The 16859-nt window shown below is 36.9% G+C and overlaps 1 protein-coding gene across 2 annotated transcripts; it reads left to right on the top strand.

Moving 5' to 3' along the window:
- Positions 1–6166: 6166 nt before the first annotated feature.
- Positions 6167–10129, top strand: LOC146163504 (microfibril-associated glycoprotein 4-like). 2 transcript variants are annotated; one of them, XM_083381463.1, is made up of 7 exons: positions 6167–6191; positions 7804–8083; positions 8267–8331; positions 8615–8711; positions 8921–9017; positions 9163–9291; positions 9665–10129. In XM_083381463.1, exons 2-7 carry the CDS (start codon positions 7813–7815, stop codon positions 9846–9848), a joined length of 843 nt encoding a protein of 280 aa, XP_083237589.1. In that variant the 5' UTR covers positions 6167–6191; positions 7804–7812; the 3' UTR covers positions 9849–10129. The 2 variants fall into 2 exon arrangements, with proteins under 2 accessions (XP_083237589.1, XP_083237588.1); XM_083381462.1 differs by lacking the exon at positions 6167–6191 and having other exon boundaries at positions 7771–8083.
- Positions 10130–16859: the final 6730 nt, after the last annotated feature.

The raw sequence follows: 16859 nt of genomic DNA, 5'->3' as shown, positions 1-16859 counted from the left end.
TCTGCTTATAATGGCTTGTACATACATTTCGTGCGTGGATAAAGAAAAATTTGGCAAACAAAAAGTGCACGTTATTAATATCGGATATCAAAAAAAAAACCACCAAGTATCGGTCGTGTCTAGTAAGCAGAACCCTAAACAAACAAGCTCTTCTGTTTGTCGCGATATAATTATAAGTGATTTCAACTTTATCGAAAGTATAGTTGCGCTATTTTCAACGTATGACGATGTACTTATGTTAATAAAGTGAAAATAATGTTGTTTTTATCTTAAAATATTTGAATTTATTAAATAAGATTTAAATATTATTAAACATGCTTTATACACGTACATTTAAGAAAACTTTGTATTCGTTTGAATGCCAAAATACTCAAGTCAAAAGACACGCATAAATAACACCCATATAACATTGGTTGTTCATAAGTTAATTTTGTGTATGCTTCATATGTTTTTCGCTGGTGAGATAACATTTATTATCGCGCCCCCCCCCCCCCCCCCATTTTCGGGCCAAAGCCAACACATACGTCAATCAAAGATCTTGAATAACCAGTCCTTCCTACGTCTGTCTTGCATAAGGGTAACATTGCTTGTATTACTCGTAGCAATTCTACTGCCCTGACTACTATCACGTCATCAATGACCTTTGAACCGGTCGGGTCTCAGGAAGTTTGGAGAACAAAGATTAAAAAAAAGACAATGCCGCCTACTGGAGATTAGGTTCTCTAAATACTCGGATCTAACGAGTAACGAGTATCGCGTGATTTATGAATAAAAGCAAAGCAAAAGTACATGTTTAATATTGTACTTTACCATAGGTTGTGCTGTTAGGTCATTTTCTCTATGAACCCCAAGCCAAACCAGGCGGGAGTCTAATATTTTTGTTTGGGGCCATGACATTTTTTCAGCGACACAAAGTTACGGCATAACGTGACGTCACAAGCTACATCGAATCGTGACGTCATAATAAGCAGCTTTAAGAGCACCTAACAGTTTGCTTATTTCTTCGATTGGTGAGGTGTAACCTTCAATACAAAAGATAAATATATATTAAAATATGTTATCTATTGACAAAGCGAAAAAGCGGCTTAAAATCGTTAAAGTTGTCCAAACTTTGATTTTCAAGTTTGCGATGAGACACATGACGATTTTGGGGAGAAAGCTTTTTATAAAAATACACCAAGGCTCACTAGAAATGTAATTCCTATTGCCCCCACCCCTTTGGATCCACCCAATCCCTAACCTCTCCATAAATTCCCAAATTCCACCCATAGTTCACAGTTTATTCCGATGTTTTCTACCTACCATAAAAAGCCAATCACTTTGCAAGTGAATTCCATTATGCAAAGACGCAATGCAAGCAGTGAAGCGTGACAGACGTTTTGCCAGACGCAAAAAAAGAGAGTTTCAGACACTTCTTGTAATTTTGAAAAAAGCTTTCTTGAAATAGCGTTCATTGCTGGAAAGGCTTAAATAACATCAGAGGTGTGCTTTCTAGAAATGTGCGAAAGAAAGTCAAGGGCACTGGTCTAGAATCCTACCACAATTAATTAATGAACGCACAACATTTGGGTTAGGGTGCGAGTTAGTGTTTGGGTGAGGGTGGGTCAAGTATTATTGTATTAATTATTTATCAATATTACTTGACCCACCCTAACCCAAACGCATCCTGGACCCAAATAAAGTGCACTGTGGTAGGATTCATGAGCAGCGCCAAATCGAGGTATGTTTGACTTAACCATAACCTCTTTTAGGTAAATTAAACCAGTAAGCATTAGAAGATAGATCAAGGCTTTAAATCTGTCAGAAAAACAGTTAATTGACAGCTTCAAAGGTTTAATATTGTCAGGTTTCTAATTAAATTAATTAGAGCAAAATGAGGCTAATTCTAATTTTAATCAACTTTTATATTGACTGTGTGCTCTAATTCTAGTTCTAATCCAGGGGTCGGCAACCTACGGCCCGCGGATTCTTTACCGTTGCGCCGTGGAAGGCTGTCAAGTGCGTAGCGCAAAATGGGAAAAAGTATTAAAAAATATTGGATATACATTTTATAACATTTTTTTTATTTTCTATTTTCTGCAATGTAATAAAAACTCGCGAAAAATTTAAATGAAATACCGGTATACCAAAAAAAATCGCGATTTTTTCAAGTTTGGTTTTGGCCCGCGACTAGAAAAAGGTTGCAGACCCCTGTTCTAATCTAATTCGGATTTTACCAAAAATGCTACTTCTTCCAACGACATTTTTATTCTCTCAGTCGAAATAAAGAATTATATGGGCCAAAAATTTATTTTCGGGACATATCTTGTTTTTGCCCGAAAATGTTTCAGACCGATTTTTGTCCGAAGCTTTATAGAAAAAGTATACATCGTATAATTCTCAAAATTTCAGACAAGACATAACAGTGGTATGTAGGTGTGCATAAGAGGTTTACGAGTTTACTTCTAGGCACCTTCGATTAGGGGACAAAAAACCTAAAATATTTTTGACGTCATCGTTTTTATCTAGCGGTATAAAAACTCAGTACAGAATTCGGTTATAGTGGCTTGCTTTGTTTAGCTCGGAAAGCGACTAGACGCCTGCTGCTTTATTGTCCCGCGATGCGTCTTTCATTGAGCGCAGTGGCTCGTCTTAGTAAGTCATTGGCAAAAGTATAGTATACCATAGGCGTTAAACCATCTTAAGAGAGTGATTATATTTTCTTTTTAAATATGTTAGCTGTCCAAAATTTAATAGTATGGCCGTACGCATTATCTACAAAAGTCTATTTATCAAATATATTTTTGGAATATCCCGAAATACCTCGTCGAATTTTAATTTATTGTCGTAATATATTGAAGAGACAAGGCCATTTACTAAAGTTTCACCCATCGTAGAACGCAGAGAAGCACTACGGGAAGCTACATTTATATGGCGTTCGTGAACTGTGTCGCCAGATTAAACCATACAGACAAAAACTCTTAAGTTTTCACATAGGTAAAGTTTTAAGGCGGGAAGTGCCTTTTTGTCACTGTTTCTGGGAACGGGATTTTAATTTTGAGGCGGCGAAAATAAAATTCTAAATAAAGAGAGTATTTTGATAAAGTGAAATTTGCACATAGTCTAGCCAAACTTATGTAAATGAAAATGATTCTCTTGGCAAACTGTCCCTTTCGCATTTGAGCCATAAATTAAGGCGGGAATTTTTTTCGTGCGCTTTGCCTTTTAGGAAGAGGCTTCTCTTAGTAAAATAGCTTACAGATCTTACAAAACAAGATATTTTACCGCCACGAAGTTAAATGCGAAATCTGGAGGTTATGTAGACATCTGTGTTAGCACCTGTTGTAATTGTTGCTCCATCCAAACAAATCAACACCAGGCTTCCACAACCTAAAATTCTTCAAGGGCGCAGCAAGCAAAACTAAAGTTTCGCGGGCCGCATACTGAAGTTAAATTCTTTTTAAGGGATGGCTAAACAAATTTAAAAAATGTAAAAAATTACCAAGATCGCAAAAGTATAGCAAACCATAGGCGTTAAACCATTTTAAGAGAATGATTATATTTGCTTTTAAAACATGTTAGGCCAAAATTTAACATGGTCGGTCCGTACGCATTATGTACGTAAATTATATTTATCAAATATATGTTTCGATCAATCCCCAAATACCTCGCCGTATTTGAACCCCTTTCGCATCTGAGCAATAAGTTAAGTGGGGAAGTTTTCATCTGTTTTTGCTTGCAGAAACAAGTTAAAGACACCCTATGGAGCATGCAGGTATATATTAAACCACAAACCAATGTGAAACTAGACAGGGTGCGCGGTTTTTGTATATTTTGCTAGGGGGGTATAGCGCAGATCTACTATATTATACCAGGAGGTATAGCGAAGTTCCACTATACTTTACCAGGGTGTTATTCCTTGGTTATTCTATATTCTTTCAACGGGTCTTATTTGTCAGTGTCCATATACTCCCAATGTTGTGCTTCCAGTTTCGGTGCTTTAACAGGCAAAAGCGGATGTGGCCCGAAGTTGCGTGTTATAGGTTGGACATGGTGCACTTTTACAAGATTGATTGCCAGTGGTCTTAATATAAATTTTGCTGCGAAGCAAACCTATAACTTGTCTTTATAATTAAAAAAATATTTGACAATTTTTTCTTGCACCCCTATACGCCTCTAATTGGGGACAAAAATCAATAGTGTGATGTGTTCGATTTAGTTCTTTACAGCTATCTACTCCAATCTAGCGGCAGAAAATCTTTAATACTGAATTTGTTCATATCGCTTGCTTTATTCTGGCCGCGAGCGGCTCGCTCCCTGCTGTGCTTATTTTGTCCAGCGCGTGCAACATTCATCGTGCAAAGTGTCTCGTCTCAGTGAAACTAAGCGCGTGCGACTTGCCTTTTAGAAAGAGGCTTCTCTTAGTAAATTAACTTATTGCTTTTACAAAACAACATATTTTACCGACGCAAGTTTAAATGAAAAATCTGCCAGGCACTGTACACCGCTCTGTTTGCAATTTTTATTCCATCAAAAAATCACTTTAATTTCTATATTTTTGGTTAAATATTTTCCCACATGGGTTAATTATTTTGAGTTGAAGGTCAAAATTTTGCTGTGAAGCAACCTATAATTTGTCTTTATAATTGAAAACTATTTAACAATGTTTTCTTGCACCCCTATACGCCTCTAATTGGGGACCAAAGTCAATAGTGTGACGTAATCGATTTAGTTCTTTACAGCTATCTACTCCAATCTAGCGGCAGAAAATCTTTAATACTGAATTTGTTCATATCGCTTGCCTTGTTCTGGCCGCGAAGCGGCTCGCTCCCTGCTGTGCTTTTTTGTCCAGCGCGTGCAACATCCATTGAGCAAAGTGTCTCGTCTTAGTGAAACTAAGCGCGTGCGACTTGCCTTTTAGAAAGAGGCTTCTCTTAGTAAATTAACTTATTGCTCTTACAAAACAAATATTTTACCGCCGCAAGTTTAAATAAAAAATCTGCCAGGGAGTGTACACCATTCTGTTTGTAATGTTTATTCCATCAAAAAATCACTTTAATTTCTATATTTTTGGTTAATTATTTCCCCCATGAGTTAATTATTTTGAGTTGAAGGTCAAAATTTTGCTGTCAAGCAACCTATAATTTGTCTTTATAATTGAAAACTATTTAACAATGTTTTCTTTAGTTTTTTAGACACGTCTAATCACAAAAATGGCCGAATTTTAATTTTGCCCCCCTAAAATACTCCCCCTTTTTCAAGAGGTAAAATGTTTAATTTAACATCAGCATAAAATGGTTCTCTAACATTTGTGAAATTTTCAGATTTTTTTGTCATTTCCTTCTGGTGTAAATATATCATTGAAATTTCCTAAAGTGTTTTGCATTTTGACCCCCTGGATGAACAGTTCAGGGGTAAAGTTTACAATTTTGTTACTTAGCATTGCATATGTCATTTACCCATCATCCATATTTTTTTATCTTTGAAAAGTCCTTAAAACCAAAATTAACAAAAAATGACAGTTTTGCCCCCCTAAAAACCATCCCTTCGAACCTGGGCAAATTTTTTTTATATTAGAAACAACTTTGGGAGGGTATTTAACAGTTGTAAAAATTTCATAAAATTCGGAACAAAAATAACATGTGTCCATAAAATTTTTTTTTTCGGGCCACATAATGAATAATATTTAAAAGTTTCCCTGGTAAATAAGCTATTTATAACAACGCACTAACACTTTAAAAATATGTACTGAAATAAAGTAAACACTGGGCCCTGAAAATATGCACTCCGAAAAAATATACAACAACCGCACCCCTGTCTAGTTTAAATTAATACTCTTTGGTCGAAACGACTTGCATGTAATTTTTACAGTCTGAATGAGCAAAGGTAAAAATAGCTCAGAAAAATTTACCAGTTACATTCTGATGAGAATAAATTACGATTTAAACTAAATTGATTGTGAATAATGAAATGCAATTCTAGTTCAAATTCTAGTTTATATAATTTTTTAAAGATTCACTGAATCTAATCTAACTTGAGAACAAAAAGGAATAATTTAATTACATCTGTTTTTCTTTAGTGTGCAAAAATGATAACAGCTGCCTTGAGCTAAAAAGTTGAAATATGAAAATGTGTCAAAAGTGCTGATTACTAATTCTGTGCAGTTCTACAAAAGCCTGGATTTTCATCTGTTCGTGTTCACTTCTTGAAAGGTTTTGTCATTTTGGTTAGGTTATAAATAGGACGATTCTTTGTTAACCTAAAAATGCGAAATTTTGAACTTAAATTTAAAATTTTAACAATTTTCGACCTAAAAACATATATTTTTGACAAAATTTTGACCTATTAGAATACATTGATTTAAACAACATATTGTTTTTTTAAGTACTGCATTACTGTGCTGGTGTCGTCAGCCACATGTTTTTGATGTTTTACTGACCACCGGTCGAACACAATCAGTTACTCTTTCGGGTTTATGCAAAATGCTTTTTGATGTTTTTTGTCATTTAATAAAGACAAACAACTATAAAAATGCCAAACAAGAACAAGACGCAATTTATTTACAGTTGAAATACAACGCAAAATAATTGCAGAAAATTTAAAAAACATCTAGTTATCGAAATAGGAAATGGAATGATTGCAAATCAAACTAGGCCTGGTGGTTAATTCTGCGAGCTCATATATACCGTGCATTGCTTTAATGAAGACATATACATTAAAAAGATGTTATCTATTGACAAAGCGAAAAAACGGCTTAAAATCGTTAAAGTTGGCCAAACTTTTATTTTTAAGTTCGCGATGAGTCACAGGATTTTGGGGAGAAAGTATTTTATAAAAATGGACCAAGGCTCACTAGAAATGTAATTCCTATTGCCCCCCACCCCCTTTGGATCCCCCCATGGCCCCAACCTCCCCATAAATTCCCAAATTCCACCCATAGTTCGCAGTTCATTCCGATGTTTTCTACCCACCATAAAAAAACAATCACTTTGCAAGTGAAGTCCATTATGCAAAGTCGCAATGCAATCAGTGAAGCGTAACAGACTTTTTTGCCAGACGAAAAAAAAGAGATTTCCAGACACTTCTTGTGATTTTAAAGGAAGCTTTCTTGAAATAGCGTTCATTGCTGGAAAGGCTTAAATAACATCACAGGTATGCTTTCCAGAAATGTGCGAAAGAAAGTCAAGGGCACTGGTCTAGAATCCTACCATAATTAATTAATCAACGCACAACATTTGGGTTAGGTTGCTAGTTAGCGTTGGCTGATTTTAACATTTTCCATCTAAGGATCAACTTCTCACAAATTTAAATATAAAAGCACAATCGTTTATTTTCTCTTCTTGCGACAACATTTTAATATAATCCCCATCAACCCAACAAAACAACACGAATATAAATAACGAAGTTTTCTGGACATTTTTGATTAGCCTATAAAAAAATGACAAGATGCATGAAACTTGTAAATGTAACGCTTCCTAACTATTCAAACCCTGCCTTGACTTGCATCACCTCTTAGTAGGATGTTAGTTGCGGCAAGTGTGCCTTGACCTGGCGCAATTTCCGGTGTGCTCAGGTGACTTCCGGTGACCAAAGTAAAATTAAAGTGTTCAAAAGTGTCCTCAAGTGCAAAAAGTGTCTTTGGGTGAAAAAAATGGTTTGGTAAGTTACCGGAAGTTAGGATAAAAATGCCTTGCCCTGCCCTGCCTTGCCCTGCCATGGTTTGATTTGGCTTGCGTTGGTTTGCTATGGGTTGTTTTGATCAGATTTGTTTGTTTGATTGTTTAGGTTGATTTGGTTTGATTAGGATTTGTTTTGTTTCGCCAGGAAAACAAAATGCTGGTTAAGTTTATTACAATCTGTCTCTCCTTCCTTGTGACGTGTGACGCAAACCGATGCAGTTACGTCACAGTTCCTGTTTGTGACAATGACGTCACAATATCACCAGGGTCCCTGGGTGCGCCACGTGGAGCCAAGGGCGATCAAGGTCTTCGTGGTAAACTTGGGCCCAGGGGAATTACCGGATTTAGGGGCTTAAAAGGCGAAAAGGGTGAAGTTGCTCAGAGCGATGAAGGCGCTTTGCAAGAAATCTTGGCGAGATTGAGAGGTAACTTGGTTCTACATCACATGTGTGGGCTGCTGTTTAAAGTAACACAATGATTAAATAACATAAAACCTAGTTAATTGCATCTAGGCTTTATGCTGTAGGAAGCCATGTGGCTTGTAATGCGGTGTTTGTTTAAGTTGTTATCCGAACCAATGTAAATGTAAACAACAACAAACTTTTCAGAGTTAGAAAGGATTGTGACGTCACTTAACTCGAGGGCAACACTTCTCATCGAAGACGGATGGACGGTAAGAGGACAACAATGCATTAACAACACATTTGCGAAAAACGGGCATTATTTTGAATTGCATTTTGTAAGCTTTTATATAATTATTGGTTAATTTTAGGAAGTTTGAATTTTTTTTTGCTAAAATGGGCGCACCAACTAGGGATGTCCGATAATATCGGATCGTAGCCGATTCCCTAACTCCTGCCAACAATTGAATCCACTGAATCTTATATTTTTAGTAACCAACAAAAACCCTGCAAAATTATCACGAAACCAGTTTTCTATCAATTCTTGTTTTGCAGGTTTTCCAGCGAAGGTTTAACGGAAGTGTGGATTTCTATCGCAACTGGACCGAATACAAAAACGGATTCGGAGACTTTTCAGGCGAATTTTGGCTGGGTATGTGAACAGCTTAAGTGCAAAAAAAGTTTTTAAATTACTTTCGTACAACTGCCAAATTTAGCAGTTTAAAGTACGACATTAATCAAATGTAGCCAGAATCTTACACTACATCACACACATTTAAGAAAAGAACTTGTAAAACCATATACGCACTGTACGCAATTGTCGATTACACAACTTATGTTAAAAGTCTTAATAATGCACAGGCTTGGAAAGAATCCACACGCTAACCTTTGGCAAGCAATGTCGGCTTCGCATTGATTTGTACGATTTCAACGATACCCATGCATACGCAGAATACAGGTGAGTTAGTAAAATATCCAAACATATTATTCTGTATGTTTAGCAAGTGCAAATACCGAAAATATTAATCGACTGCTTTCCCCATTTAATATGAAATGTACAACATTAGACTTTTTTTGATTTTACAACGTTGTTTTTTTTTCAGTTCATTCTCCGTTGGGAACGAGGCTAGCAACTACACACTGCTGGTAGCTGGGTACAGTGGCACAGCTGGTGACAGTTTGGAGTTACACAACGGAATGCAGTTTTCAACCAAAGACCGAGACCATGACACGTAAGTCGATATTTGCGTTTTATGTTTGCAAGAAGAATTAAAAATCATGAAAATAAAAAAGGAAAAAATAATTGTTGTATTTTTTTGCAATCACACAAACTGCATTACTGCCATTCGACCACTATATAAAGTGCATTAACACATAAAATAGTTAGGTCTAAATGTTATCATTTGTTTGTTTAGCAAACTTTGCTTAAACGGCTGATAAATTATTATTATTGCTGCTTTGCATTGGGGAAGTCACTTTAACAAGAGCTTAAATTTAAGTTACCATGGTAAGATGCTCTGTATTTACTTAAACATTGTTTAATTCTTGAATATTAATTTACAATTTTATGGATAATCGCTTCAACGATAGCATCCTGTTGTTTAGTATCGGTGGAAGTTGCGCCAGCGACTTCCACGGAGCTTGGTGGTTCGGTAGTTGCCACTACTCGCACTTGAATGGGGAGTGGGCAAGAACATCGAGCGGAGGTAGCCAGAACATCGTCTGGTACCATTGGAAGGTGCATTACGTTGCATTGAAAGCTACTACCATGAAACTGAGATGCGATTGATCTGCTTATAATTGCTCGCAACTTGTACATACATTTCATGCATCGTGAAACTAAAAATTAATTCTCAAAAACATCGAGTTTTGCAATATAACATTTAAACATAGATATATTAGATCTTCATTTTTTTTTAAATAATTTTTTTTCTGTGAATAAAACCTACGGTAATTTGTTTGGACATTCACCCAGGACTCGATTTGGATCCAACGATTGTATATTTCTCTATTTAAGTATTGCAAACTCTTACGTCACGCCACTTTGCATTTAATGAATCGTTAATAAAATACATGACATTATGCCTTTACTTGTTTGAAGTTTATAAATTGCTAAGTAACTGAAATATTTTGTCAATTTGTTGTAAGTCAGTAATTAAATATATCTTATATAAAAACGAAACTAAAGGAACAATAAATATTTCGAAAACATTAAAGGTATTTTATTTGAGAAAAAACAATATTTATTAATATAAAAACTATCGTATCAAGCAAACAAACTATAACGACACCCCAGACACCCCCATGAAGATACAAATTTGTTTTTTAATTGAACTGGCGTCCACGGAAAAATAGAGTTATAGAAACCCAATTCTAGCACCTCTCAACCTGCGATTGGGTCACGTGATGCTTTTCAACCTGTGATCAAGTCACGTGATGATTTCCACTGACTGTTCGAGTTACTTTTGCCGCGTTCATCACTTTTGAGGCAACGAAAACATGTCTTTACATATAAAAAGATGGCGAGTTTTGAGCATATGAAATAAAATTCACATTGATTTCTTTGCGACCAGAGAATACCGCAAATGTCGAACATTTGTTTCCACCTCGAGGCAAATGCTGACTAAAGCAAAGTTACCACTAACAATAAGAAATAAGGACAGCCCCTTGGTAGTTATCCTCTTTAAGTCTTTGGCAGAGCACGTGTTTGAGAGGGCGCCACAAAAATACGTCGAATTAAATTGTTTAGTTTGGAAAAAAATCTTTGGAATGCTCATTTCAGGGTTTAATATAATATTGGCAAGAATCTTATGGTCGCGATAGAGTTTAACGATTTTTTTGGCAAATTTACAAAGTAACCTTGATTTAGAGTAGAAAAATTGCACAATATAGGAAACATTTCGGTTTGTAGTTTTAGGAAATGTCGAGCTGGAAGCGAAAAAATATAAAAAGAAACAGGAGATCGAACCGTTCCACTTTTCCGGGTCAGGTTCGGTTCGGGTTCAAGGATTTACTTGAAATACGTTTCAGTACCGGTGAGCTCCGGTTCAACCATTGTTATTTTAAATCGGTTCACAAATATCCGTTTCGAATACAATTACACTTGCGTTAAATTTGAAAATGTTGGTTGATAAAATGTTGGTTGATTTACTCGCATTAAATTTAAGTTTCGTGACGTATTAAAAAGCAAGCATATCAATATTTAAATATCTAAAAAATTAAAAAGCAACGTTTAATTTAGTAAATATTCCGTTTCTCCTAAAATTTTGAACATGGCATAACTTGATTCTGCCAAAATACAACATGTGACGTCTTGCTGGAGTGACACGCTTTTTTGACATAATAAGAATATCAAAGCCCATACAGAGGTAGGTATCATTTTAAATATTCGTTTCGAATAACTCTTTATTCATTTTCAACATCTTCAAACTCTATGCTAGCTACTTCTGTATGGGCTTTGATATTCTTATTACGTCTTACTACAACCTCCAACCATTATGCTCCAAAGTTTTTTGACAGGTTCGTTTTTTTTTGTTATTTACACGCCGCTGTGCGGCTACTTGGCTAAACCTCGCGAGCGTATGCAAACGTTGCGCGGTTGACATCTCTAGTGCGCATAACTACATCCAAGTGTCCGTCGGTGACCTGACTTTTGCTTCTTCACACAATTATGTGAATGTTAGCTTCTAATACAGTAGGGGTTCCCAACCTGTTGTACGCGAAGGTTCTTAAGGTGGTACGCAAATAGCTTCCGTTTTTTCTTACAAAACCCTGAATTCACAACTTTATATTTTGTTTGTTTGGTTTTGTTTTGTTTACATAAAAAAATTCGTCGAAGCCCATTCTTATTGTTACGTAACTATGACTGTTGTTTTGAAACAATGCGATCTTCGAAATTTGAATAATGCTAGTTGTAAGTTAAAACTACAAAAATATGCTTGGAACTAATTAGTTGTTCTGCAAGAAGTGGTACGCGTGACACATCAGAGCGTCCAAGTGGTACGAGATCGAAAAAAGTTTAAGAATCCCTGCACTAGAGTGGTACAATACCAGAAGTAATCGTTAATTGTGCGCGATTGTTTTACATTGTGAACAAACAATGTCAATAGGCTGTATAGCAAATTCAGCATTTTTGCTAATTGTCTGAATAACAAATGAAGTATTCTTAGAGGCCTTGCGTGCCATTTTTTTATTAGGTCGCGTGCCACGTGCTGGACGCCCCTGATATAAGGTTATAAGATACAACAAAGTTGAAAAATGTGATCGTTTAAAAACAGATTCAAGCAAACATAGTTTAAAATGTCCGCCATTCTCTAAATTTCAAACTTATGTTTTAAATTGAATTTCTCCCTAAGCACACACTCTATTCACTGCCTATTTAGAAATATATATTGAATAAAAATACCCTGGTCTGTTTAAAAACTTAAATAACGTAAATATTTTCCAAAAAGTTATTCGTTTGTCAATAATGATTTATTAGAACAGACAATGGTAGTTTAACTTTCCTATAAACCGTTAAGAAATCGAAACATTTAAAATTTCAAAAAAACGATTCAGATTGCTTTAAAAAACGAAAAAGCCCTAGATTGTTTTAAACAATGTCACTAATCATTCTGCTGCGTAATGCGAAATCGCAATAATGGCGAAGTGTAAAGGTCCACAAAAGAAAAAAAGGGGAATTTGTCCTGGATACAAACCGTTCCCTATTCCAATATCCACAATAACGCAAAAAACTCCTTCAGGGGGAAATGGAATTTTTACGATGGACACCTTGCTGAAAATTGTGTGCTGGGTAAAAAAGGTGGTGACGCACATCATTTATTTCAACAGGTAGCTACAGCTTTTTCATATTTAATGCATCAAATTAGTGATTCTTACCCCCCTTTTTGTAAATGATATTATCGTCATTTGTTCGTTTTTGTCAGGGTTTAACAAACTGTTTAAAGCGGCGTGCTTTTAAGTAATTGGGTCACGCGTCTTAATCTAATGCGAAACCAAAATCGAGCGCAAAACGCTGTTTTTGTCTGCGCTGAATAGTTTTTCTCTTTCGTGCCCCATTTACGTTGCAAAAAAATTCTGTAGCCCAAAAGAATTTTTATGAAAGAAAAAACATTAAAATAGGTTTAGAACAAAACACAGCAGAACATATTTCAAAACAGATTATTTATTCAACCGTGCATTATTGAGATATTTGCGGCAGAACAAAACAATTTCATTCCGTTTTAATTCCTCCCCAAGCTACTATTCCTGTACAAATAAATATAATGACACAAATCAAACTAAATCTAGCTTTTCATATTGGTCTGTGGCCCATTACAAATGTTTTTATGGCCCACCAGTGAGCCATGGCAAACTACTGATTGGGAACCGCAGATTTAGATTGACTGATTAGCAAGGGTGTATTTGACAACTGACAACGCTAAGTCTAACCTTCTATTTTTTTCTTGCTAAAAAACGTCCAGTTATATGTATGTTCCTCGCTGTTTGGTCTCTGCGCTAATATCCGATGTTGGTGTAACATCGACATTTGTTTAACTGAAGCAGATTCTTAAAAAGAGGTATACATATGTGACTGTCGTACGCGTTTCAAAGTCTTCATTCTTAAGTAATGATAGTTAACGCAAAATGATGCTTTTTAAGCATACTCTAAGACCACGTGCTAAGTGTGCAATGGACACAATTATTTCCCTTCAACCGCAGCTTGTAATTTAGCTGACTTGGCACACATCTCGGCGCAGATGTTGCGCTAAGGCATAATTACACCCGGGAAAAACGATCTTCGTTTAGTATTGCACGTGGTGAAAGGCGTGCTTGTAATTTAGCGCTAGTTTCGTTCATGGAAATTGAAAACTGCGCTGCTGAAAGTCGAATTATGTATGATTATACCACAATTAATCACACATATTTCACGGTCTTGGTTTGTTTTTTTGCCTGAAGTTAACGATTGCACTTTGTGGTTTCGCAACTGGCGCCTGACAGGATTGTCGACGACGCAGTACGTCGCACGTGCTCGCTTTTGCTGGACGTATTTGGCTGTTTCTGGGTTTTTTATCATGTCTTGCAATCACCTATGACGTCATACTGTCACTGTTTATGACGTCATATTCTTTAACGTCAGACGAAAAATAGGGGAATTCCCTAAGCGGGGCCCTGGGTAAAAGAAATGCCGGTATACTAAAAAAATCGCACTCGCTTCGCTCGCAAGGTGCGCCTTGACTTAAAAAGTAAACAAACACATAGCTAGATTAACACTAAATGTTTTTGCGTTCCCTTCAAAGTAATTTTATTACACTTGGATGACGACGTGTGAACTCGAAACCACTTTAAACCAAACAAACGTTTTTTTTTCGCGCTTTGCGCCAACACCTTACCGCCTCCTTAAACGCAAATAAAGATTATGAGTTTTTAATATTGTATTTGCCTGATGAATCTGAACCTGCTTCTCCAATGGGGATTGTCAGATTCTGAATACAAGTCCACGCAGTTTGTTTGGTTGGTATGGGCAAGCCGGTCAGCATGCTGGCAAGCACAACCGCTCACTGTATTAACTGGACAAGACTGACATAAAATGTTTACAGTATGAGAGTTCAATGTCTGGGCTTACGAAAGTGATTAATATCTTACCACTCAGACCGGAAGTAGTTTTATTAAAGAAAAATTTGTAAAACAGGTTTAGAACAAAACACAGCAGAACATATTTCAAAACCTCCCCAAGCCGTTTTTCCTGTAAACTTAAATATAGTGACACAAATTAAACTAAATCTAGCTTTTTAAATTTGTCTCTGGCCCACCTTAAATGTTCTTATGGCCCACCAGTGAGCCATGGCCAACTGGTTGAGAACCACTGGCTTAGTTGGTAGAGCGATGCTTCCGGTATAACCGAGGGTCGTGAGTTTGAACCTCACTGCAGGCTAGTTGTTTTTCTACCCTACCTTACTTGCATCATTGATCAACAGACTGGGTGAGTGTGCGATGGCTTTCGGTGTACTACGCCTTGAATTATGTCAATGTTTATATTCTTCAGCTTGATGAGTGTTTATCGTTCGGTCCAGACCAAGAGCTACTCAACCACGCGGGAGATGAGAAGTTCATGAGACACCAAGTTATAACCGTCCACCAAGATTATCAACGCACTGGAATAGCCAGGGCTGTACACAAAAAGTGAGCGTAAATTTACTATTCTAGGGACACTTCGGAAAATATTTGGTTATGTTTACTGGCAGGAATTTCTGCGGAGTCTATTAAAAACAACCTGAGTCCGACTAAAAAAACTTGTCGATTCCGTTGAGTCCCGAGTCCCGTTCCGACTCTACAGCCTGTATATCACCCATTTGCGGGGAGGGGAGGGGGGGGGGGAGGTGGTTACACAGCCCTTTTTGATTGTTTCGCACAATGCTTGAACTTTCAGAGGAGGTCTATGTAAATTTCATATGAAATAACTTCATTAAATACCCATTTTTCTGACCTAATATTGCCATCGCTGTTGTATGACTTAAGTCAATGGTGGACAAACTTTTTTGTCGCGGCCTAAAGTACCCTTTTCAGAGCTAGTAGAGGCCCACTATACGTAAAACCTCAAAAAACAGTGGCGGATTCAAGATATTTGTTTTTAAGGTGAAATATAACTCGGCGCCTTGATTGCCAAAACCCTGCCTTGCCATAATGTACAACATACTATAAAACGAGGAATCTACGCGGGAAGCGCGAAAAAAAAGCTCTCCGGACCACATTTGGTACGTGGGCCTTTCCAAGCTGGGCCAATATAAAACTTCTATTGCACAACAACTTGAAATAAAGTGCAATGAATGTACGGCATTCACGCGGCCCACAACTACATGATAACACTAAGCTATTCAAAAGTAACTCGCGGCCCACAGTTTGCCGACCACTGGCTTAAGTCAATGTGACTTAACTTGACTCTAGTAACTGTTTTTAAATGACTTTAATTAAATAGTTCGGGCTTAAATTAAATTTTCAGAATCACAAACAAGAGTTGAACCTTAAGCCTGCAATTTTCCAACTTAACAGACTTAGCCTTGTATGGGCGAATGGACTTTCTGATCGATAAACGCCAACAAATGAGAACATTTTTTCACTGTTATGCCTCATGAAAACAAGTCGCCATAAAACGAGAATTAAAAATTTCAAATGGTTTAGGTAAGGTCGCTGCCAACAAGATACAGAACAGGACAGGTTTTATTGTAGGAAAGTGGTGTTGTAGACAGACGTTTAGCTTAAGAACGCCTTCACGGATAGGCTGCACGACTTGGTGTGATAACCTTGTAGTTATTTTTTTTAAATTACCAAAACTTTTGATTGTTTTCTCAGAATGCTTGAACTTTCAAAGGAGGCAGGGTGTACGTTCTGCTTTTCTGAGTGCAATTCGATTTACGCGATCAAGAACTACGAGCAAGTGGGTGGAACTTGTCTAAAGGAAATCGAACATCGCCAATACGTCGATCCGATCACTGGGAAGAAGGTATTCTCAGATTGCCCAGAATCACATATTTCATCCAAACTTATGCGCGTTCGGCTTTGATCGACTTTATCAAGTAACAGACTCAAGACTTTTTGACCAGTGTTGCAAACCAAGTCCCAGTCAAGTCATTCGTCAAAATGACTTGAGTCAAGTCAAGCGAGCAGAACGGCGTGACCGCTTCAAGCTGTATATCACCATCCACTAGTATAGACCAAGGACTCGACCAGACTGGTCATGGCACGTGGATAATTTTCCGACTGGGTAGGTAAACATTGAATTTCCGCCCAGCGATCACACATTTAAACAGAGGTTTTGAACATT

This window comes from Ascidiella aspersa, chromosome 2 (genome assembly GCF_963924565.1).
Source record: "Ascidiella aspersa chromosome 2, kaAscAspe10.2, whole genome shotgun sequence".
Taxonomy (NCBI): domain Eukaryota; kingdom Metazoa; phylum Chordata; class Ascidiacea; order Phlebobranchia; family Ascidiidae; genus Ascidiella; species Ascidiella aspersa.
Note: the sequence above shows the minus strand (reverse complement) of the source record. Positions and strands in the feature narration are given on the sequence as shown.

Bases quoted from the DNA above. Each gene is read 5' to 3' on its own strand.
- LOC146163504 (XM_083381463.1), top strand. From the start codon at position 7,813: ATGCTGGTTAAGTTTATTACAATCTGTCTCTCCTTCCTTGTGACGTGT. The intron at 8,084-8,266 runs GTAACTTGGTTC...CAAACTTTTCAG, and splicing joins AATCTTGGCGAGATTGAGAG to AGTTAGAAAGGATTGTGACG. The intron at 9,292-9,664 runs GTAAGTCGATAT...CCTGTTGTTTAG, and splicing joins AAAGACCGAGACCATGACAC to TATCGGTGGAAGTTGCGCCA.